Source organism: Dermacentor variabilis, chromosome 5 (assembly GCF_050947875.1).
Source record: "Dermacentor variabilis isolate Ectoservices chromosome 5, ASM5094787v1, whole genome shotgun sequence".
Taxonomy (NCBI): Eukaryota; Metazoa; Arthropoda; class Arachnida; order Ixodida; family Ixodidae; genus Dermacentor; species Dermacentor variabilis.
The window spans coordinates 54674134-54699851 of NC_134572.1; the positions used below are offsets into that span (position 1 = coordinate 54674134).

General features: G+C 47.3%; 1 protein-coding gene across 1 annotated transcript in view; it reads left to right on the forward strand.

Annotated features, from left to right (window-relative positions):
* Positions 1-25718, forward strand: part of LOC142581864 (uncharacterized) — a 109600-nt gene that overhangs the window by 79162 nt on the left and 4720 nt on the right. Inside the window, exons 2-4 of the mRNA XM_075691309.1 lie at positions 2951-3307; positions 21024-21437; positions 24024-24041. Of these exons, the coding sequence (XP_075547424.1) occupies positions 2951-3307; positions 21024-21437; positions 24024-24041 (789 nt within the window). The remainder of the gene's footprint in view (positions 1-2950; positions 3308-21023; positions 21438-24023; positions 24042-25718) is intronic.

The window sequence follows — 25718 nt, forward strand, 5'->3', positions numbered from 1 at the left end:
GCGCCAACATAGGGAACTACATCCCGTGTGCATGGAGGAGCACATTCCCGATGCAGAGGCACCGCACACGCGTACATGCATAGGCCCCCCATTTCTCGTCTGGAACGAAAACGACAAGTGCGATTTCTGCGGTCTTCTATTTCACAGGCCACAGCAGCTCTATGCAGCGAACCCCGTCTCGCTCGCTCTATTTGGTCTCCGCGCTTTTCCCTTGGGTATCGCGCACGTATATTGTACGTATATTTGCATAGCACCCGTCGGGACGAGTAGTGCAGAGAAAGCGCCCAGCTCCGTATTTGCAAACGGGATGCGGGCGCGGAAGAGTTCGCATACGACTCCTCGTTCTCAGCTTGATCGCAGGGCCGCACACTTCTTGATTGCACGAGATAAACTGAACGGCGTGAGCTGCCGGAACCTTTTATGCAGGCCTGCCTACCAAGGCTTTTGCGAAAGAAAGTATGGACAACGAAAAAAGAAAAGCAAGGCATTGTAGAAGTAAAATAGGGGTAATACAGACCATCATGATGGATACGCAGCAGGGGTAATACAGGACAAGTACGTATAAGAAGGAAAATTCAACTGGGAGGAGTGTACAAGTGCATTGTGCGGCGTACAAAGGAGATGGTCTACCAAAACGGAAGGCTTGTTTTCTTTAGTACTCTCTTCTCTTGTTTATTTCTCTGTTCTTTACACCATGTATAGTAACGCTTTCCTGGCATAACCCTTTCGACGCCGCAACAGTCCAAGAAACCCGAGCTTCCCTGAGACACAGTAAGACGAAGGTAATTCAGAGTAACTCGTAACCCGTCATGCGAGCTGCGCGTGAAGGTTGAACTTAACGGTCCTGGTATGGTACGTCCACATTGTACTCGGCTAAATGCCACAAATATTAAATGCCTCCTATTCAAAACAAATGGATGTGTTTGTAACTCTGCCCTGTGTGCTACGTGCGGATAGACTTACCTGCACTGATTGTGTGCTTGCAAGCTATCCACATTTATTTATATGTGTTGAAAGAAATCAACGAAAAGAAAGAAGGAACATCCCTAATAACGGAAATAGAAAAAAAAAACCCGGCGTGGTTGGATGGAGTGAGACTTCAACACCGACTACTGAAAAGCAATGAATATTCATCAATGACTTTCACTCCTTGAGTACAACACGTACTTGGCCCGTGCATCACGCTACTTGTGCGTCTCGCTCAACGAAGCTACTTATAACTCTTCTTAGAGACACTGGTCTCAATGAGATACTTTATTGTTGAGTGTTGGGGTGTGCGTTGTGCGTGTTGTACATCCATGACGTGCACTGTGTATATCATTTGATTTTTCACCACATCCATCTAGAGTAGCAGGCCAGGTGTGTACTCAGGCTCACTTCTCCAAGATTCATTATACAGCGTCTCTCTCTCTCTTTAAAAACCTAATTCTTGCAGCAAAAAGCGCACGAATGCATTTTTTCTTGTTCTTTTTTTGCCTTTGTACCTTCTGACACTCAATGTTCAGATGTGTGAGCTTGATAACATGGCGAAAATATCCGCTAACTTCACACGTGGTCCACATGAATGAAATATTTACCGCGCTAATCATACAAGTCACGAGATTGCGAGACTCCAACGTGATTTAGTGATTTCGCAGCGACATTTTCGCGAACACACAGTGAGGAAACCGTGGAAAATACCGGGAAGACACTTTAGAATACATATTTAATAGGCTCAGTGTATCAATGCAGCTACTTGGGCGGCATATTTATTAACGCATATGCATTCCCTATAGCACTAGCGACCAGTGCCGCGTGCAATATTTGGGGGTGTGACCAAACAATAGAGCACCTTGTGTGCATTGCTCACGCTTCGGATAGATTCTGGCACTTGGATGACAGACCGTTCCGGGAGCAAAGGATCCTGGGACCTTGGTCTAAGCATACCTGCCAAGCTTTCCGAATTTTTCGTAGCTTCACGAATGCTTTACTCTTTCTACGATTTTGCGAATGTTGGCTCAAGTTTTACAAAAGAAAACATATTCTATTGGCGAAAAAGCTTTAAAGGTGTAGAAAGGTGGGGCTGTGCAAGATTGCAAAAAAAAAAGGAATAGGAATAAAGAAGAAGAAAACACACAATAAAGACATTTTAAAAATTAAATTATGGGCTTTTACGTGCCAAAACCACTTTCTGATTATGAGGCACGCCGTAGTGGAGGATTTCGGAAATTTCAACCACCAGGGGTTCTTTAACGTGCGCCTAAATCTAAGTACACGGCTGTTTTCACATTTCGCCCCCATCGAAATGCGGCCGCCGTGGACGGGAATAAACAAATTTTGATGGTAGCTTTGTACATTTGTCGCCCTTTTGTGGCATCAGACAACTCTATATACTAGATATCTACTTGCTTCGAGCAAGTTTATTCAGACAAGTTCCTGAAGCAGGCGACAATGTCAACAGCAATGTCGCTGAAAAAATACACCATGGTCTAAAAACAGTGGGTTGATTTTCAGTCTCTAGTGCTGTTCTTAGATTTTTGTGGGCCTCAATGCAAACTTAACCCTCCCTCCCCCCCCCCCCCCCCCCCCTCTTGTCATGTCCACGGGATTTTTAAGAATTTTAAGATTCACAGGTTGACAAGTATGGGACTAAGTCCTCTTAAAATCAAAAAGTCACAAAAGTCCCATCGCGCTTTTTGAAGGCGACTGAGCCTTACGAACGCTTGTACCTGTCGGCAAACAATCCTCTGCTAGTGTGTTCGTACTGACTGCATCTTCATAATTTATTATCGTGTCTTTTTCTCATCTATATTTCCTACTTTTACCTGCTCCTAGTGTAGGGTAGTCAACCGGGCACAGCCTTGATTAACCTCCCTGCTCTTCCTTCGTCTTCTTTCTCTTAAACTTCTTTTCCCCTGGCTCTCTCGGCTATGCCATATAAAATATGCCATATTTCAACTCTATGACGCAGGAGCTCTGTGCGTGGCCATTTGGAAGCTGTCGGTGCCACGCTGGGTTCCGAACGGCACCGAGGAGCCCGTGTTGCTGGACTGCGAGTACGTGTACAACGAGCACGACGTGCGACTCGTGGTCAAGTGGTTCTTCAACGACCTCCTGGAGCCCGTGTACCAGTGGATACCGGAGCTGAACTCGCGGCAGGCGAGCGGCATCCTGGCCGGTCACCTAGACGACTCCTCGTACACCGGGCCCTCGCAGTACCGGGCACTGCGCATCATACGGCCCACAACCGAGATGAGCGGCCTCTACACTTGCGTCGTTTCTTCCCTGGCCGGTATAGACTCGAGGCAGCAGTCAATGATGGTCTACGGTGAGTCCTTGCACGTATGTACTTGAGCTGTCCTAAAACCTTACCTTATGCACTGCCCCTGTTTTAGCGATGAAAGAAAGACATTGCTTGACCCTTTAAGATGACTGGACGGCAGAGCGTTCACAGAAGAAAGAACACTGGAACCATAGCCTCGACATTCATCCACGCTTTGGGCCACAAAGGCACTGTGGCGCTTTTTGAAGAAGACTGAGCTCTGCGACTGTCTTTTATTGAATGGAATCCCGGCCACGGCGGCCGCATTTCGATGGGAGTTAAAGGCAAAAACACCCGCCTACTTAGATTCAGGTTCACGTTAAAGAACTCCAAGTGGTCCAAATTATTCCGGAGCCCTCCACTGCATACAGAACTTAATTATTTTTTTATATTGAGTGGGTAACACTGTTGTGTGTTCGAGCACGTCACTGGTTCTTGTTTTCCTTCTCCTTCTCCTTTTACTTTTCTGCCCGCTTCGCTCTCCCCCGTGTAGGGTAGCAAACCAGATGCAACATGGTTAAACTCTCTGCCTTTCTTTCTCCTTCGCTGTGAAAATTTAAAAGAACGTGTTACTGATTGAGTTGGTTTACACTTTACAGGTTTCAATAAGCGCACACTTTGGCCAAAAATGAAGAGAAGGCACAGAACTGACTTGGTCTTTTTCGCGCTGAATTGAAAATACAAGAAAGAGATTTAGACACCTGCTATGGCGACGTCTACTCCTTTTCAGGTCATAAATATAACAATATTAAAAATATAGCGAAAACAGAAGTAACGTCACTAGGTTAGGAAAATCTAGAGCTGAGCTAGACAAGAGAGTAAACGAAGTCCACGTATATTCGGACCTATTTTTGTTTTATTATTGTCAAAGCATGCATACCGATAGGAAAAAATGTGCAATTAAGTATTTTTTCTCGCAAGAGGCCCACTAACAATCATAACAGTCTCGTACTCGGAATGTAGCTTGTGATGTGCATGTATTCCCCCACCAAATGAACCAGTCTAAATATAAAGTCTATGCATGAACTGCTCATCCTCTGAAGCTCTCATATAGCCCGGTGTTATGCGTCGCGTAGTTCATCTCAATACCCATCTTTGACTAGTGCGGAGATACTGTTTTTGTTCTTCGTTTATTTAAAGATATTGCCACTAACGCATGTTTAGGAAATAAACACAGAGAATTCGCACCTGCTCTCGCCTTGTCCAATCTATTTGGAACCAGAAAATGTTGATTCCCAACCGGGCAGTTAGCTTCCACACACTAAATAAAAATTGTACCCTTAAAGGTGCTCTCTCGGGTCTATAACTGACCCACTTACATCCACAGAAAAGGGTATTTAGCGAACTAATACACTCATTTCTAAGGGTAATATCTGGGAATAACACCCTTTCCCTCAATCTGTTTTCGCCCAAATGCACACTATGCTTTATTTTTACCACGATATATTTTATTCTATCACTACCCTAGTCTTTCAGACGTCCGCACAAGCAATGCCGAAGTGTTTTCCGAGACGTTTATAAAAAAAAAAATTAAGCGAAGAACAGATAATGTCCGACGATTACGACATTCTCTAACGCGAAACTTGAGCGCAGCTCGATACGTGTTTTCATTTCACCGTATTTTGAGGGAAAGAATTTGAGACCGAAATCGCCGCACCGACTACCAGTGGACCAGTGCCCTCAGCGCATTCGAAGAGAGAGGGCAGCTGTATGCGAACGCTGGCATGGTGAGCGGCATCGGAGCCAGCTGTGGAAGAAGACGACGACGACGAACGCGCGGGCAGGGGCACGAGTGTGTTCACGCGGTTACGCCGAGGCACACCGACGCTCAACCCAGGAACGGGAGCCTAAGGGCTGCGCTCTAAAATCCGCTCAACCTAGTGTGCAACTGCAGACCCAAAGATTTATGAGTCGAAAATGTTACCTCTCGACACAACTATTGGGAGCAATACAGCGCTTTAATAATGCAGAAGCTCCTCTAGCTGCTCTGATGGGCGGTGCTTCAGTGCTTCAGTTTATCTGTAAATTCGTACCGAGGTGAAGCAACTTAAGCGAAGCTAGCACTAAAATTTGAAAGTCAGGAAGGAGAGATGGCGGCAAGGCAAACGTGTCTTTTTACTTTACGGCCGGAACGCGCCGCCTCGACAATAAGTGCTTTGTTCTCAACGGTGGCAGATTGCTCCGCGCGCGTCTGCGAGTGTTTATTCGAACCGATAATTGTATGCAACGGCGCAAGACTTACTGCGCATAATATTGCGCCGGCCCTGATGCTGCACCAGACAGAACATGCGCCTGACAGGCTATGATTGACTGACGCCCTATTATTTGTTGACGATGGGAAGCTGATCTATAAAACGACGCCGAGCTGAAACAACCTAAACGACTCAAGTGGTAAAAACAGAAAAGCATAAAATAAAAGAAGCCATGTATTTCCACTTCCCCACCGGACAAACCATGTGCATGAAATAGCAGGTCGACATCCGTAGCCTTTACTGTGGCCATATGTCGCGCTCTAACGAAAACTTGGCGGAAACCGCTGGAAAATACACGCTTGTGGCTTATTTGTTTGCTCGAAATGTAGAAGTGCCTGAGTACCATTAATACCTGCAAGGTGTATGTTTTGAACAGAACACCCTTTGACCCCCTTGAAATTGCTGAAAGGTCGAAATAAGGCTGTTCTGCTAACGAATGCACCTTGTTTGGATCCCACCGATGGCATCGGTTGTTGGGAACTCGGCGCTGACGCCCGTGGTTGTACCTGGGTCGCAAGCCCCAAGGGTAGCGTTGGCCTGGCGGCCTGGGGTACAGCTGGAAGCATCCGAAGGTCCCGGCAAAGCATGAGTCGACTGGTAACAACAAAACAACTTGTTTATTTTAACATCGCAAAGAGTTGGCGGTCAGGTTGACCGAAGTAGAGAGACGGGAGAGCTCTTTACTCAACAGAAGAAATCGGAGCCCTCCTTTTGGCGTCCGGGGGCAGCTGTTTTTATACTCTCGCAGTTGAGGGCAAGAAGGAACCCCTCAATAGACGAGCGCGTGATTGTACAATGGGCTAATGGTGACGCACACTGTCGTAGCGCCGCCGGTCGGGCACAAAGACTGGGAGGAGAGGGTGACCCCTGCTGTCGCATCGCCTGGTTCGGGCACAATGACTGGAAGGAGAGGGTGACCCCTGCTGTCGCATCGCCTGGTTCGGGCACAATGACTGGAAGGAGAGGGTGACCCCTGCTGTCGCATCGCCTGGTTCGGGCACAATGGCACATACACTCACACACGCACATGAAGACACGTGGCATCGGAACATGCCTGGAAACGCCTGGAAACGCCTGGCGGGGAGCGTTGCGGCGACGCCGAACGGGCCAAAATGTCTGCCGCCCCGCCGCAGTCGCGCCGGCAAAACCGCGTGTCGCAGGCGAAACGCAACAGACCGCCCCGCCGGGGGAAGGAAATCCCGATGGACAGGGGACTGCATCCGCTGTCCGGAGGGATGTCGCTCGATGATGCTCATAACCGAAGTCGGGTGTCCCTCGACGTTTCTTGAGCGCAGCGCACAGAGAAGGTCTCGTTCTCTCGTTCAGGTTCGCACGGGACACTGCAAAGTGACTTCGGGAGAGTTCACATTTTTGTTCTCGTTCCCGGCAAGCGTTAGAACTACGCTGAAACTCAACCGCTCAGTCAGCAAGCACGGCACAACCCTCACTAAGCCCTGCCAGGCTCTTTCCCCTTTTTATACCACTGCCTAGTTCCTTACAGTAGTCTAGCATCACTCAGAACGCGTCCACAAATTGGAAAATTGCACTAGAAAGCATATCATCACTTTGAAACACTAAACAAAAGCAATATGTTAAAAAAAATCCTGCCTCAGGAAGAAAAACATCAGTAACCAACAATTTTGAGGCTGATTCCTACGTTAGGGGCTTCGACTTAAGCCATCGGCGTTACCGTTGAGACTCCCCTTTTTGTAACGCACCTCAAAGGAATATTGTTGTAAAGCGAGGATCCAGCGCAGGAGGCGGCCATTTTTGGGAGAGATGGTCTGCAGCCATAGGAGAGGGCAGTGATCCGTCTCAATGATAAACCTCGAGCCGGCTAGATAGCATGACAATTTCTGAACGGCCCACACGAGACACGCACACTCTTTCTCGGTGGCGCTATACGCCTGCTCACGACTGGTCAGCTTACGACTAGCATACAGGACGGGGTGTTCTACTTCTCCCTTTTCCCGTTGGCACAGTACAACGCCCATGCCTCGCTCACTAGCATCGCACTGAACAATGAACCCTTTTGTATAGTCTGGCGATCGTAGCACAGGCTGGTTTGTTAGGGCACTCTTTAGGGCGCTAAAAGCTCTTTCCTTTGTCTCGTCCCAGACGACTGTTTGAGGCTCTGTCTTTCTTAGAGCATCCGTCAGGGGAGCCGCGATATCAGAGTACCTGGGGATGTACCTCTGATAGTAGCCGGCGACACCTAAGAACGACCGAATATCGGTCTTTGTGCGCGGTTGCGGAAAGTCTCGCACAGCGGCCACTTTTATTTCAGAGGGGCGGCGACGACCCTGACCAATCACGTGACCGAGGTAGACAACCTCGGCCTGTGCTAACTGGCACTTAGGAGCCTTTACTGTCAAGCCCGCTTCGCGCAGGCGGGTTAGCACTGCCCGCAAGTGTGCCATATGCTCAGACCAGGATGCGGAGAATATCGCTACGTCGTCTAGATACGGTAAAGCGAATTCTTGCTGTCCCCGCAACACTTTATCCATGAGGCTTGAAAAACAGTATGGCGCGTTCTTCAAACCAAAACTCAACACTTTAGGACGGAATGTTCCCATTGGTGAAATGAACGCCGCATACCTACTAGCCTCTTCTGTAAGTGGAACCTGCCAATAACCCCTGACAAGATCTAGGGTCGAAATAAACTGAGCGCTACTAACTTTCTCAAGGCGCTCCTCGATGTTAGGGATCGGATAAATTTGATCCTTAGTGATGGAATTAAGCCTGCGGTAGTCGACGCAAGGACGAGGTTCCTTGCCCGGTACCTCAACTAAAATCAAAGGGGAGGTATAATCACTCTCACCTGCCTCAATAACACCGAGCTGTAGCATTTTCTTTACCTCAGCCTCCATAATATCGCTCTGGCGGGGTGACACCCGATACGCCTTGGATCGTACTGGCTCTGGGGAGGTAAGTTCTATATCATGAGTAAGTACAGAAGTCCTACCAGGCCTCTCAGAGAACAGACCTTGAAACTCTTGTAATAGCTGGTGTAGTTCGGTTTTCTGCTCGGGCGACAGCGGTGCTTTACTGATAAGGTCACTAATGACTTGACCGGTGTCTTCCCTGTTCGTCACTGAGCCTAGTCCCGGAAGCTCGACCGGAAGCTCTTCAGGAACGTTTACCATCATGCACACCACTGCTTCCCTTTGTCTATAAGGTTTGAGCAGATTACAGTGGTAAACTTGCTGTGCTTTCCGCTTTCCTGGCAGACTTACCACGTAGTTAACGTCCGACAGTTTCTGAACAATTCGTGCTGGGCCCTCCCACTGCACGTCTAGTTTGTTGTTTAGCGATGTGCGCAATATCATGACCTCATCGCCCACCTCAAAACGACGGGCCCTGGCGGTCCGATCATAATAAACCTTGGCCCTCTGCTGGGCCTTTGTCATTGCTTCACCTGACAACTCCTGTGCCCTTCTTAAGCGTTCGAGGAGCTTAAGCACGTACTCCACCACGACTGGGTCGTCGCCCCTGCCTTCCCATGATTCTCGAAGCATGCGAAGCGGAGATCGAAGCGAGCGACCGTACACCAGTTCAGCTGGCGAAAACCCCGTAGCCGCATGCGGCGCGGTCCTTAAAGCAAACATCACCCCAGGCAGACACAGCTCCCAGTCAGTTCGATGTTCAAAACACAACGCTCTCAACACGCGCTTCATGACGGAGTGGAGCTTCTCAACGGAATTCGACTGTGGGTGGTACACTGAGCTGTGTAGCAGCTTTACCCCACACCTTTCGAGAAAAGTTGTCGTCAAAGCGCTAGTAAACACTGTGCCCTGATCTGATTGGATTTCCGCTGGAAAACCAACTCGCGCAAATATGGACAGTAGTGCATTGACTATCTCAACTGAGCTGAGTTCTTTAAGCGGCACTGCTTCAGGGAACTTTGTCGCTGGGCAGATCACAGTCAAAATGTGTCTGTACCCCGTGGCTGTTACCGGCAGAGGTCCCACTGTATCAATAACGAGCCGTCTAAAAGGCTCCGTAATGATAGGTACCAATTTCAACGGCGCCCTTGATTTGTCCCCTGGTTTGCCCACCCGCTGACAGGTGTCACATGACCTTACGAAATGGTCTGCGTCCCGAAAACACCCTGGCCAATAGTACTCTTGCAAGAGACGGTCCTTAGTTTTCTTAACTCCTAGGTGTCCGGACCACGAACCCCCGTGTGACAAGCGCAACAGATCCTGACGATAGCATTGAGGCACGATCAGCTGATCGAACTCCACTCCTCGGCGGTCTAGATACTTCCGGTACAGGACTCCACCTCTTTCCACAAAACGCGCAGTTTTCCTGGCGATACCTTCTTTGACATTGCAGCGCACGTTTTCCAGGCTGCCATCCTTTTTTTGCTCGGCTATCAAAGCCGACCGGCTGACTTTTAGCAACCTATTAAGTCCGTCTGACGTAGGCGCGATGAGCAAATCAGTAGATAGCTCTTCTAACTTTCCCGCATCGGGCGTTTCCTCTCCAGTATCTGGCGCCTTCAACGTTACAGACTCAAGTTTATTCAGTTCGTCAGCTTGCTGCACCTCTGACCCTTTTTCATTGTTCGATAACGTCGGCCCCGCAACTACCGCCTTTGCAGCGAGCTCCCGAACCTTCGACCTGGTTAAGGCCTGAACGCTAGCCTCACCAAACAAAAGCCCCTTCTCGCGCAGGAGGTGATCGGACCTGTTTGAAAATAGGTACGGGTACTGGGGTGGCAGCATAGATGACACTGCGGCCTCCGTCTCAAGCGCTCCGAAAGGTCCTTCAATAAGCACTTTTGCTACCGGCAGACACACGCTATGAGCTTCCACGGCTTGCTTGATCCACGCGCACTCGCCCGTGAACATATGGGGTTCTACGTAAGACGGGTGAACTACATCCATCGTAGCTGCGGAATCGCGAAGCACTCGGCACTCTTTCCCGTTCACGAGGAGGTCTCGCATGTAAGGCTCGAGAAGCTTCATGTTCTCGTCAGTGCTGCCTATTGAAAAAAACACAACTTTTGGTGTTGTTTCCGGACACTGCGCCGAAAAGTGACCCGGCTTCTGGCACGTATAACAAACGCGCGCTTGCCTCATCTCGAACCGCTTTCTGCGTTCGGCTTCGGCTGCCGCCGTCTCCTTAGGTTCGGTCGCACTGCTTCCACTCGCATCCGCACTACGCGTGTTCCCCTTTGCTCTCATGGGTGTGAACTTCGGCCTCTCAAACTTCGAGCCAAATTCACCCTTTTGACCGTCCTTAGCTCCGCGAGCCCGACGCGTCACAAACTCCTCGGCTAGCTCAGCGGCTTTAGCCACCGTACAAACGTCTGGCCTATCCAAGACCCAGTATCGCACGTTCTCCGGTAACCGACTATAAAACTGTTCTAGCCCGAAGCACTGCAGAACTTTATCGTGGTCACCAAACGCTTTCTCTTCTTTGAGCCACTCCTGCATGTTTGACATAAGCCTATACGCAAACTCTGTATATGACTCACTTTTGCCTTTCTCATTTTCCCGAAACTTCCGACGGAACGCCTCCGCAGACAGCCGGTACTTTTTTAGAAGACTCGATTTCACTGTGTCGAAATCCTCTGCCTCCTCTCTATCCAAGCGAGCGACTATACGCCGGCCGCCTCGCCGGGTAACAAAGTGAGCAAGCGCTGTGGCCACGTTTCCCGAGAGAACCCCTGCTTCTCGCACGTTCGCTCAAAGTTAACCAGGAACAAACCAATGTCCTCTCCAAGCTTAAACGGCCGCATTAGGTCAGTCATTTTGAACAATACGCGTTCTCCTGCACCGTGTGCCTGACTTCCATTACGAGCGCGTTCCATCTCTATCTCGAGACGCTTCATTTCCAAAGCGTGTTGACGGTCACGCTCTTGTTGCTCTCGCTCTTTCTGTTCTTTACGTTCACGCTCTTCTTTTTCTTTTTGCTCTTTAAGTTCGCGCTCCTGTCTTTTTGCAGTCTCCCTCTCTTCAATGGTCTCAAGGCATTCCGACAGCTCGTCATCCTCAGCTTCTAACTCAAGAATAGCCTTTAGCAGTTCAGGTTTTCTTAGTTTGTCTGAGACATCCAGACCCAACTCTCTTGCAAGCTCCAACAATTTCGGTTTGCGCAACGACTTCAAATCCATGGCTGCTCTGAATGCTGCTTTCTCTACTGCTTACTATTGTCTTGCCGCAAACTAACCCGGCAGCAACGACAACCACAACTACCAGCTCTGTTTCTGACACTAACAAAAGCCTGGCAAAGCTCAGAAGAAGAAAGTCCCGCACTCACCAAACCTCGCAGCCAAGAGTTCCGCGCAGTCGTTCCGCTGCAGGCAACCAGTCGTCACACAGGGCTCGTTGCACTGCTCCCGGATCGTCGTTGAGCTGCTCAGCATACAGTCAACTGCATCTCTTCGCTGCTGGCCTCCGTTGTCGCGATCTCACCGCTGGCAGACAGTTGTTTGAAGTCGGAGGCGATCTCACCGCTGCCAACCAGATGTTTCGATCCCACCGATGGCATCGGTTGTTGGGAACTCGGCGCTGACGCCCGTGGTTGTACCTGGGTCGCAAGCCCCAAGGGTAGCGTTGGCCTGGCGGCCTGGGGTACAACTGGAAGCATCCGAAGGTCCCGGCAAAGCATGAGTCGACTGGTAACAACAAAACAACTTGTTTATTTTAACATCGCAAAGAGTTGGCGGTCAGGTTGACCGAAGTAGAGAGACGGGAGAGCTCTTTACTCAACAGAAGAAATCGGAGCCCTCCTTTTGGCGTCCGGGGGCAGCTGTTTTTATACTCTCGCAGTTGAGGGCAAGAAGGAACCCCTCAATAGACGAGCGCGTGATTGTACAATGGGCTAATGGTGACGCACACTGTCGTAGCGCCGCCGGTCGGGCACAAAGACTGGGAGGAGAGGGTGACCCCTGCTGTCGCATCGCCTGGTTCGGGCACAATGACTGGAAGGAGAGGGTGACCCCTGCTGTCGCATCGCCTGGTTCGGGCACAATGGCACATACACTCACACACGCACATGAAGACACGTGGCATCGGAACATGCCTGGAAACGCCTGGAAACGCCTGGCGGGGAGCGTTGCGGCGACGCCGAACGGGCCAAAATGTCTGCCGCCCCGCCGCAGTCGCGCCGGCAAAACCGCGTGTCGCAGGCGAAACGCAACAACCTGTTTTCGAAATTTTCAGAGAAAGTAAGGGTACAAAAGGAGTATTTTGACATCCAATCAAGCCTCGAGGGTGTAATTTTCCTTAAAGTGCCCCGAGACAAATTCGATGTGGTGAACAGCAAAGTTAGAAGTTGCGCCTAAATAGAAACAATGAGATCCAGAAAGCAGTTAACTCCAGTTAAAATTACTCATCACGTGCTTACTTTCTAGAGAAGGTTGTTTTGCGCAGTTCCGGCATGAAGATGTCCGCAAGGAAATAAGGAATAAATGAAGGAATCCAGTTCAAAATCAACAAAGGAGCCGGAAGTGTTGGGTTGCGGGATTGGATTCCGGGTGGTAGACGTTTGTTCTAACGCGCAAAACCAATCCGATCTTCCCATTCGGTCACTGGTGATGCCAGAAGCAAAAGAAAAGTCAGAAAATGGGAACGTATCCCGGGTGATAAATGTTTGTTCTAACACGCAAAACCAATCCGGCCTTGCCACTCGGCCACAATGCTGATGCCCGATGAGCAAATAAAAATAAAAATGGATAAACAACGAGAGAAACCCCTTAGCAGGGTCCGCGCGAGGTATGCGATCTCAAAGAGTAGGCGGGGCGCGAGAAAAGCCAACGCTTCCTCCAGCAGTAAAAACTTTCCGCAAGAAAAATGAAGAAGGCAGAAAAACTACGTATAGGGGGTTCAGACAAGGAAAATCAATCTGATTCCTCCGGGGTTAGGAAGCACACTTAAACAAACTTAGAATAGGGAAGGTCTAAAGCACGTAAGTACAACGGAGTGCAAATGGCGAGTGAAGACAAAGTGTTACGAGCAAAGCACAGGGCGGTAACAAGATGGGGGCGTGCCGAGGAAAAGCGAGAAGAGGCAAATAGGATCATCTTTCTATAGAAAATAAAGAAACAAGGACAGTAAGCAACAGAAAAAAATATAGGCAGTGTAACGCGGGAAACGCATTCCCTATCGCGAAAAAAAAAAAGGAGGGAAGAGCGCGTGCATGGCGATGGAAGGGGTGTGGTGAGGTTTGCCTGCCGGCTCGGCGTGCGAGGGGCAATAAACGCCGCCGTCCTGTGAGAGGCAAGAGAAAGCTGGCCGATGTGGCGACATAGATGGCAAGCTGTCGTTGTAGGGGCGGCGCGGAGCAATTCGAGCTCGCAGCATGCCAATGTGTCCGAGGATTTGGACAATGCGTCCGGCTGGTTGTGGAAACAGCTGGTTCCTCAATTTCAGGGCGAGGACTGCGAAGGAAATTTCTTCTTTGAGCGGCACTCTTTTCGGGGTGTTCGGTGGTGGGCAATGTCCTGCCTTGTATAAGAGCCACGCTTTATGCGCCACGTGTAGTACGCAAATGTGCAAATAATGGGGGTGTGGGAGTATTTTGGGGGCGATACGGGAGGAATAAATACTTGGTGCGTAATCAACAGCTTTCGTTACTTAACAACTCAACAGTTGTTAAGAAGACCGCACACTTGGCACGTTCCTCATTCTGTGCGATGTTTGGGCATTTCGTTGCTGCACCAGATTTCTTTTCCTATTTGGTTATCATTTGCATTCTGCCGAAATTTCACTGTGTTGTATTGCAATGTTAGTACTTCCTCTCATTTGATTTGCGTAAGTGTGTCTGAGATATATATTTGCTTGTTGACCTTCAAGTCAATGTTATAAATAATAAGTGTCGGCATATAAAGGCTGTACCTTTAATGCGAATCCCTGCTTTCCATTAGGCATTCCGTTATTATAAACTGCGAAGAAGTTGCAGGCCGTTCCTATAACTTGTATGGGTTGTACGTTCTACATGGTTATCGGCCTTTTCTGTTTATTTGCTTTCCCCCTTCCCGCATTGAAGAGCAGCCAGCTAGTACCATCTCCACTTAACCCCCTTGTTGGCGCATTCCTTCTTTTTTTTTCCTTGTGTAGCAGTAGTAGACCGCGTGCCATTTTTTTTTTTCGTTTTCTTTGGTGCCCACCTAGCCTCACTTTAACGCGTGCCATTGCGATGCTGTTTTTCTTTTTCTGATCAAAAAGGAAAACGAAAAAAGTTTCCTTAGGCACCACACCAACGTCTTCTGCGTCCAATTTCCCTGAGTAGGTCCATCCACAGCGCGGAATGCTTTCGCACTTTCATGACCTTATAGTGGCGCTGGCCCCGTTTCTCCACGTGGCTCCGTGCTCAATGCTGGTCATGCAATCCAGCTTTCGCGGTCGCGCGTAAGAAGCAATCAATAGTACAACTTCGCAAATCCACGCTCTCGCGCACATGTAACACTTTTTGATGCGAAGATATCTGGGCGAACTGCCCCAAACTCTGCTGAGCGTGGCTGCTGCTGGGTACTGCTGCTCCTCCTGCCGAACAGCTCACAGACATACGACAGCAGTCGTACAACAGACTGCTTATATGTAGCCCTATTTGCACTACACCACTAGAGTTGTGTCGGTGGTCGGCTTTTTTCTTTGTGGAATCACGCAGTGACGCCAAAAATGGCACCTAAATATCTTCAGTGAAATAAATATACTCCTTCGAGCGCATAATTCATTTTAGGGGAAAAGGAGGGTGGCGGACGGCTTGCCAATTTGCCAGGAAGGCACGTAATCGCGGTGCTGGTGAACGCGTCGCGGAAGATTAATGCTTTTGTAGCATCTCTCTAACCGCTTGACAACCATCCCAAAATGCGCGTTGGATCTGCATATTTCTTTCTCGGCATCCGAGAACCGCTGTCATTAAGGAATTGTTTGCTATGAGGCAGCTGTATATAGACTAAATCATAAGCAACAAAAACTGATAGCCTCCGTCTGGGAGTGTTCATAACCATAATCATCATAATAATCATCATCTGTTTACTTCAACATCGTATCTGCTGCTGTAGGACACAGTCAAAAACTGGAAAACTTGAAACTTGAATTCTGGAAGAGAAAAGTTAACCGGAATTTATGTGCCTTTGCTGGAACCACGCTTTCATCTATTATCGCTTTCATTTTGTTTTCACATCGCATGAGGCATTGTTAACCTCGTCTTTGTAAATATTATCAAATGTCGCACTGTTCATACTCAGGCCCAATATTTGGGTATACAAAGGATTTTTGTTGATAATTTACGCAGAGTTGCCCTTACACAAGAAACAACCGTGTAGAAACGAATAACGCTAAATTCTACGAGCAGTGGTCATGTCACGCGCAGCAAAATGCATACAATATGCGCAACCCTCCTTAAGAATTGAATACATGTATAAATGTAACATGAAGTTCAGAATTTGGAGGTAGCACGGTCACTACTTAAAATTAACCCCTTGCCTAGGCAACAGTGTGTTAATCATTAAATGTAGACTGACAAGCAAATAACTGACAAGCATTCTTCATCCTCCAGCTCAGGTAAAGTGAGCGCCGTGTATGCCTCGTAGAACTTTCTTTTCGAAATGAGTAATGAGCTTGGTTCAACTGAGCTTACTTTTCTCGGAGCCTACGCCACGGGACACCCACATTGTTTGTCTTCGTCATGCGCGTCAACCCTTTTACTTGCCCTGCATATTCTATATGCACGACACTGACCCGGGGCGCACTTATTAAACTTATTGACCCGTCGGAAGCCGCTTTCATAGCTCTTTGCGGGCCATTTCCTCGAGAGACGAGCCCACATGATCCCTGCTACGTACGTATAAGGCAATAAGCCATGGTATAAGCTCCCCAATACCGTAAGCGGCTCGGCCGACGACGTCAAAATGCAAAATGCAAACAAAAATGACCAAGACGAACGGGTTCTTCTCGTGAATACCGGAAGTAACTGCGCTCCTCGTGTAATCTGCCCTCTCTTTGTGATTCTATCGGTAACAGGAAAAAAAAGAAAGAAATGCCTGACACGTAGAAGCAACCGGGAAGAGCTTGCGATAAGCGGGAAAAGCAGGTTGCGTTATTCGGTTCGTCGATACTGCACACTCGCCATCTGTCCCATCGGACTATGATTGGGTGTTTCGAGATGGCCGGTTGTTATGTCGAGAGCACCGAGCACACACACTATTAAAGAAGTTTACACCCTTTGGGTCGTATCTTGTCCCACGACGATAATCTTCATCTATCTTGCCCGCATTTCCCCTCTTTAACGCTGTGAGCGCGGTACATCCAAGTCCAGAACGGCTTGCGCTTTATCAGCGTGGCACAGCATTGTCGACAGGAAAATTTCAGGAGTTTTCAAGAAAGGAAACGGAAGGAAGGCAGATGGCAATTATTCCTGTAAGACAAGATAAGTACCAAAGGATGTAAACTTTTCATAAGAGCGCATTTACCCGTCGGAGGTCCGGTTCCCACGCAGTAGATAGAAAATCAAGAGCGTCATGCTGACACCACCGCACAAAAGCTCAATAAGGGGAACAACCACGTGTAAGCCTTAGAGGATTGTAACTTGTAAAAAAATCATTCATGCGCAACTATCTAAAGGGTGGCTGTCGTTCTATTACAGTAGTTCAACGGCGTTGAAACATAAAGGCGCCGAAGCACAGGCGTTATGCTAACACCGTTGGACCTGCGCAACAAATGCAGTTTTTTCACAGCATATTGCACTCACAACTTCTGATCACGCGTCGACGCAGTTCATTGCACGTATAAGTTCTGATCCCACGTCGACGACACAACAGACAAACCGCAACGTTGAATCTTGACTTCCACCAACAAAGAACGGGAGAGTGAGTATGATGAGCCGTGCTCAGACGCACTGGCGATGTTGATAGTGATCGTGCAGCAGAGCTTAGCTTGGCAGCCTGCAGGCACAGCCGTCTACAGTTTTTTTTCCCACTGAGTGTCCATGCTTATGATCATGAATCTACACCTAATTGAGCACGAATTTCAGCCTACTATCATTCAAATTGCTCCTAGTTTTCCAGCCAGTAATTGTTCGTCAACTCCCGGTCGATGCAGCCAACGCTACGATACTGCGCGCACAGTGATAGAGTGCGCGCATTTCGCACTAAACTTAGGGACCATATATGTAAACCAGCGCTACATGTAGGGTATCTAGCATAACCTGCATGCTCGCGATAGCTTTCAAGGCTTGCAAAAGACCACGCGCTTCAAGTTTTGTACGAATACCTGTTAAGTTTTCTTCACTCGTCCACAGGCTTCGAACGTTGGATGAGCGAGGTTTTTTTTTACGTTGCTTTCCAGTGAATTCTCTCCCGCGTCGAAATTCTAGGAAAATAACTTGCAGGCGGCGTCCTCACCATAAAAACTCTGCACAAAAAATGTGCCGCACATCTGGCACATAAACTCGTGCGATGTTGCGCGCTCCTCCATAGTTCGCGAACTTGTCGCCCAACTGCGCTGCTGACAGCCGCATCGCAGTCGGCGGCGCGGCGCAGCTCCTTCCAAAGCGCTGTTTCAGCCGGAAGCGTGTACGGACGATTGAGCACAGACACCAGATTGCAAGGGGCTTGGAAACCCAAAGTGCAGCACTTGTGCATTCCGTAATCACTGGCCTATCTGCTGTGTGAATTTCCAGTCCATAAATATGCGCAGGAAGTTCTGCACAGTGCATTCAATAGATTGAGTTTACCCTATTCATTGCTTGAAAACATTCTCGTTTCCAGCGAACCTTCCCATAAACGTAAGTGAGCCCTTCGAAGCCTGCTTGAGTCTGCTGACTCCGCTCATCTCTTTCCACGGTTCTGATCATTTGTACCTGACCCTGAAGTGATGCGTCAAACTACGACGACTTGAACTCTCCTTGATCCCCTCTCCACTCTTTCACGTCTTCAATAGCCCTCTTCCCCAAGTGCGCTGTTGTTGAGGTACCGAAAGCAGCAACAACTACAAGTGCAAAAATCGAAATCATTGGATGAAAACAAAAATCACATATCGACAGTGACAAACGAATATGAACGCGTCATAGAGGAATAAAATTATCACAGTGTTTACTGACAACGATTGCAACAAGTTATCGCTGTCCATGTACTCTCGGTTGGTCGATGCTGCAGGATTATTTTAATGCCCAAGAAGACCGCGCTTCATGGGCAGCTTCAAGCTCGCCGCCAGGATGAATGCGCGCACGCAACCTTTGATGAAGCAAAACAACGGGGGCAATAAATGCGGCGTACCTGGGTTTTAGCCAGCAAGCTAGCTGCAGTCGACAGCCACTATACATGCATCGCCTCCAGCGCAATACCCTGCCTCCACCAGGCGTCGCGGTTTCCTGAGTCTTACGACCCGCTAACCGCTCCTTGTTCCAACAAGAGACCCGTAAAGTAAGGTCGGGGCACGGACAAGCGACGAAGTAAAAGCCTCCGAGGGACATGGAAAGTCACCCAAGCGTTTCCTGCCTGATGAGGTCAAATAATGCACAAAACAGTGGGGACGTGCCATCCGGCAGCGTTGTCGCGTCTAAATAGAAGAAACAGAGGGGAGAACTCGCGCTCGGGGGTCCCTGCCTTGGGGCGTGTTCACCCTTACCAGGCGTAAATAAGCACATATGTCTACAGCAGGCTAGGGGTCCCGTTTCCTCGTCCGTGTGGAAAGTGCTCGTACTGTTTTGCTTGTCTTTCTATGCGGGCTGCTTCGGAACTTCCACGCTCGTCTAGCTCGACTAGTCCGGTGGCCTGTAGAGACTATCCATACGCCGGGGTCTTACGCGTTACGACACATTCCCGTGTATAGACAGAGTTCGTACGTGCTCGCGGTTCAAACATGTAGCAGCCCTCTTTCTTGTTCCGTTCCCTTAATTTCTGATCGCTCGTCTCTTCTTCTTCTTCTTCTTCTTTTTTGCTTGTTGAAGTCCACAGGCTTCAGCGCGACAGAAGGAAGCTCATAGGTGTTCAGATGTGCGCAGTAATTCTGCGTCACAGGTGTGCGATGGTGTAAAGTTAGAGCGCCGAAACACGACAAGGACGAGAAGAACGTAAAGGAGGGCATGCGCTGACTTCAAACTAAATTGTATTCCTTGAAAGCGCCGCATATATTACCCGAGTCCGCCACGAGAACCGCATCTACAAAAATAAACTCTAGCGGTTTCCTCTTGCCAGATTCTTAGCATGAGTGACAGCATATTGATCTCAAGGTTGCTGTTTATAACTCGTTATAAGTTTTAAAGTCAAATTGAAAAACGCTCCTTTCCACTCAAAGTTGCGAAAGCTTATATGTGTTCGGAAACAAGTGAAAGAGTTCGATGCAAAAAGGCAAACAGCATTAAGTTTCGCAACTAGTTCGACTCGTCGACTCATAGTGATTCTCGTGAATAATTCGCGCCGGACTGCGCTAAACCAGGGTATACCGCGCACTACAACAGTTCGCAATTAGACAGTAGTCCTCCGCCATAATATTTCAAAAAAGTGCAGTCTTTTCTTCTCTGCTTTTCTTATATGTGTGTATACTAATATGTATGTGTATAATATAATATATTATTAATATGTATGTGTATACTATTCCAGCCACCCTTCTTCGCTTGACCGAGCTGTATAAGTAAAATTTAGGCCAGCTAAATCAAAAAGAACATCAAAACAAATAAGAATATATATTATAAAGAAAGGTCGCACCTCGTTCACGCATTGTTCGTGAAAGTTCAAGTAAACGCCATTTTACGTCACAACAAATACACATGACACAGCAAATACTACCGACTTATAAAAACGAAAGAGAAATAAATGCAAAATCAGAGCAATTGAATGTCACTTCATATGCTGTTTGAGTAAGCACCATTGCAGCCCGAGAGTATGTGTGTAAATATAGTTCATGGAGCACCGCCCATTTCTCTAGTAATTCTCTGAAATTCTTGTCTCAGAAAGTTTTTTTTTTTTTTTTTTTTAAGACACGCTGCTCTACCAGCTATGACTTGGTGTGACATTTACGAAAGCTTACTGCTTTCCTCTTTCCATGGCCGATGCACCAATGTTTGACACCGGTGGGCCTGAAGAAACTATCCAACACCTATATCTGCGCTTACCCTCAGTACGAAGTCCAGCGTACCTCTTTACAGGCCGCCCTAAGCGAACTGGACCCTAGCACATTTTCTGAAACAAATGCTTGCACTATGGGTTCATCCGTCAATGGCGCGGAAAGCTGTTCGCGTGCCACTGCAGTTTATTCGCGTGCCATTGCAATCGGTCTCAGGGACCGATTGTAGTTTTTCTGTGCGTCCTACTGTGCGTTCGCAGCACTCATGCTCTGCCTTTTTTTTTCTTGCCACCAGTGTAGGGTTGCAGACCAGATGCTCGACCAGTAGAACCCCGTACCTTTCTTCTGCTTGCTTTCGTTTTCTTTCTTTATCTCTCTCTCTCTCTCTCTCTCTCTCTCTTGTACTTCAGAAGATTTGTCTGTTTCCATTCCCGCCTTCCCCTCTCGCAGTGCCGGCAAGAAACTTCACGTTGACGTACGTGACCACGCCAGTGCCAGCCGCGTCAACCGCTCCAGCCTCGTCCCTGGGAGTGCGAGCGCGAGTCGGGACTCCCGCGGACACCACCTCCGCACCAGGGTCGTCCTCGAGCGGCAACTCGGGCGTCGGCGGACCGACGGTCGAGGTGCACTGCGACGCCCTCGGGCTGCACCCGCGTCCCACGCTGCGGCTGTTCAGCATCACACCGGACATGCGTCGCACCGAGGTCCAGCGCGGCAGGACGCGCAAGAGTAACGGCACGTACGACATCGAGCTGTGGCGCTCGTTCAACGCCGAGCAGCTGCCGCCGTCGGTGACCTTCGAGTGCGTGCTCGAGATACCAGGCACCGACTACGAGGTCCGCCGTAGGACTGCGTACAGTCCCGGTGAGTGTGCTATGTGCAGACTCAGCGCCTGCTTGCATAGGCCCTATTGGCATAGGCAATGGGGAAAGCATTGCTCAAAAATATAGATGACTAACGACACAGCTAATGCTCTGTATCTAGTGTGGGAGAGCTCACTTTACGTTCTAGTGTGTTATATGTGACCTTTATTGTGACCTTTCTCTTTTACATTTGCCTGATATGGACTTTACATTCCGATTCGTTTTATGAGATTTCTGTTGCAAACTGTGTTAGTGCGTTTACGTCGTCTCACTGTCTGACTTTTCGTTCTTGTTATACTTTTCTTTTGTTCAGTGCCGGCTTGTTATTTCATATTTAGTGTACATTTGTTCCATGCGAAAAGGCGCAGACTGCGCCGCGTCAAGTCGCCGGCATCTTCTAAATTTCATGTATTAAAATAAATGCGCTGACTCCCAGCAACAGACTTTGTTGCATCCACGTTGTTACACGTGATTTTAGCTACTGGTGTCGGTTCGGAATAAAACCAAACTCAACTAGCGAAATCCTTCTCCTATTTTCATTCCCCGACGCAGCAAGTGGTCGCTCTCGATTCGGTGCTGCTGTTCGGTCATTCTATGTCGACGTTATGGCATTGTTTTCCTCCCTTCCATAAAAATAAAATTACACTCATTTGTAAAGCCACTGAAATGATGATCGCCAGGTACCTACGACCTGAGACTGGCCTAACAATTTATAGCGAACGAAAATAGATAGCGATTCACAATTTCTCTACTGGGTTCAACGATTGATAACTATGTACAGCAGGTAACGATAGGCTACTCTGTACTGTGGGGAAAATGAGAATGATAAAAATAAAGATCACAAGAAAGGAAACGAAGATGTGAACAAGATCGCTCCCCACACACGTATAGAGGGGCCTGACAATGATCAAAAACTGTCAAGCTGTCCCTATACCTTACGAGTGCACAAGAGCCCCTCGGGCTGACATATTATTTTGAAGGTGTAAAATTCAGCGCAAAATCCAGGACAACCCACAAAGAAGAGACGAGACAAGCACTGGTTCATTGACTAACGACTGATTTATTCTTCTTGCGACAACCCATATGAATACCATTAATCACTCGACCGCGCATGCGTGTGCTACAAAACACACAGAAATTCATGTCACGCTAAAGCCAGTTACCGAAGACGCGCGGACAAGAAATTATATTGGGCTGAGTACAGAGAGAAGGAGGTATGTCTGATACAGTCGTCTGCTTCTTTCTTTATGTGGAAAGCCTTCAAAGTGAGCCATGCATGTTCATTTGTGCTTCAACCAATTTTTCACCTTCAAAATACCATGCACCAACCAGCCCGAACCGAAGTTTTATCGGGCTGACATCGGGTGGAACAATATACCAAGATTTATTGAAACCTCAAATATATTCAACGCGATTATAAGTGCATCGAAACCACTCTTTAAACGCATGAATTTTAAGCGCGAAGTAATTGACAAACGGAAAAGCGCTACATGCCTCAGACGATAGCTTGACAAGTCTTCTGGCACAATCTCAGATTAATCATTGATTTCAAATTGGTATTAAATCTCTATCATTTACACATATACGCAATGTATATATTGCGCACAAATTGAACAGGGGATGAATTAGTGTCGCGTTGTTAACAAATTTCATTACTACGATGTCCCAAAGTTGCGTAGAGCCATCATAATATTTATTTTGTCTCCTTGCTTGCGTACAACGTTTTTGTTTATTTGTGTTTTATTGTGTTCATGCCATAAACCGAAACGATTAGCCGACTCTCGTGGTGACATAGCCAAAGGGACATGATCAAAGTCACATAATCAACATGTCATAATCAAGGCCAACAACGACGGCACTATAAAAGAACTTACTCTAAATAATGCAACAAAAAAATTAAGATGACTGAAAATACGTGTAAAGTACAAGTTGAACTTTCGAAAGCACGAAGTTATTTTTGCGGAGAACTTTAAAGCCTCAATCATGGGCCGCTTTCATGAGCATAAATAAAAATGACAAAAGAAAAGAGCAAGCCTAACTGCCTTCGGGATTGGAAATTCCATTTAAAAAATACGACACCTAGAGATTCTTAAATGTCAGTTCGCTTGCGGGCTTCCAGGTCAAAAATTCGCTAAAAGGCTATTTCTCGCTTCACGAACTCGTGACTTGACATAATTTCTTTTGAAAATTGGAGTTGACAGTGCAATAGATTGGAATCACCTAGGCGTGAGAGGATTTCTCGGAGAGCGGCAATACTGCTGCCCCCATAAGTAGCGAAAAGGAAAACAGCAGTAAGTTACATATTGAAACTTATTTCTTGAACAGTTTAGTAAAGGAATAACTGACGGAACCGTACGTTGGTGCATTTCTATCTCTTAATATTTGTGCACTCTTAATTAATCAATCTCAACTGTTCTGTTCAACAATCCTCTACACTGCGGGCAAGTGCAAAGTGTTTCATTTGCCCATCCAAATCCTTTTGCCATTGAATTAGTCTTTGAAGGTAGTTGTAAGCTTATGGTTATTTACACTGTTATCTGCATTTCTAAACGCATGTCACTTGTTTTTCTTTTCTCCTTTTTTTCAGGATATCTCTACTTAACAGGTACGTATATTCCGTTAATATCTGCACTACTCGTATGAACTTATATGCAGTATCTTAATGACCTTATATAGACAGTGAATTTTAGGCATCGTTAAAAACGACCCTAAAGGGCAAAATAAATAAAGCGTGAAATTAGGACGCTAAAATTATCCCGGTTTTGTTAACCTTGCAGGGGTAAAAATACAGCGGTATAATTCTTTTACCAAATTGTCATGTTTGATTACTTCACTCTCCCATCCACCACCCCCTCCCAAAGCTAACTACGTTCTTACTTTGGTTATATGCCATTACAGCCTGTTCAGCCAATGCACTTCAAATTAAGTGCAAATGCTTTTGCTCAAATATCACTGTCGTTCTTACTTTTCATGATTATTACTTCTCTCTTAAAAAGCAGCCGCATCACCTTCAGAATTGTCGCACTTGCTTAGCAGATACCTACGGTGTTGTTTGCTACAGAAACGTAATACACGTGTTTTTTGTTTAAAATATTCACTGCATCATCACCTTTTTGCATATTACTAGTAAAAAATTATGAAAGAATTTGCTTTTAAAGTAACAGATTAGTCGGTTCGTAAGAAGCAAACGACTGGTATACGCACCGTTAGGCTTAGTTGGAAGGCGCATTAGAAAAATACAGCAAGTACAGCACAGGGACAAGATCTTTGCAATATTTCACCAGGAACAAGCTAGAGGGAGAAAAAAGAAAAAAAGACAGGCTTGTTTAACAGAAATGCGTCTGATTGGCTACCCTGCACTGGGGCAAGGAACCAATACCCTCAAATAAAACCTTGAAGCTCGCTGGTTTTTGTAAAGCCATATTTATTCCAGAGCCTGCCATAATTACGGTCCCAAAACTATAGTTAAGTCATGCACACATTGGCTTCTTGCCTCTGTTCCTTAAAATGACGTATCTCTTTACAAGGCGAGAATAGAAAAGTTTTGGAGAAATTTAGACCAGAATGGTTCATTTTATTAACTTTTCGTCAGTGCCTATAAGAATCTCGAAAGACTTCTGCATGACGCTGTCGTCTCTGTGTATATCTACAACCCAATAAATATGAGACAGTAAATTCAGCAATACTCTGATGTTTTTTAGGCTCAGCTTTACGCTTTAGGACTAAGCGCCACGGCAGCTAAGGAAAAGCTATGAAAAAACAGCGTAGCAAGAAAGCGCATAACGTCACCTAAATGTCTCACAAGTTTAAAAGGAGAATGGTGTCAAGGTCGAAGAAGTCATGCCGAGGAAGGGCGCGTTCTCGCCAGGCAGGCTCTCAGCGAGAAAGAACATTGAGTAAAATATGAAAAACAGGTTCAAAGTCGCGAATGAATAAACGCTATAGCCTCATTATGCACAGATATCCACCTTTCAACCAATTATTACTCGCGCCCTTAGAAACAGGGGTACTAAGTGCGTTAATTATTCTTTCATTATCTATTATTACTCTCGAATATCGCTCCTTCTTCGGACAGTACGATGCAGCACAAATTAATAAAGAAAAACGCAAGGGATTTGAGGGCTTACGAAAGAAATATCCCCTGGCAACCAATTAAAGGAACTTGTGAAGCAGCCGCCTTCTCTGTGTGCTTGTTATAAATTTTGGAAGTAAGTGCGCCCAGGAGTTCAGTGGAAGAGAGTTCGTAGTCCTCTTTGTCTAAGTGGGCCGAACACTAATTAAC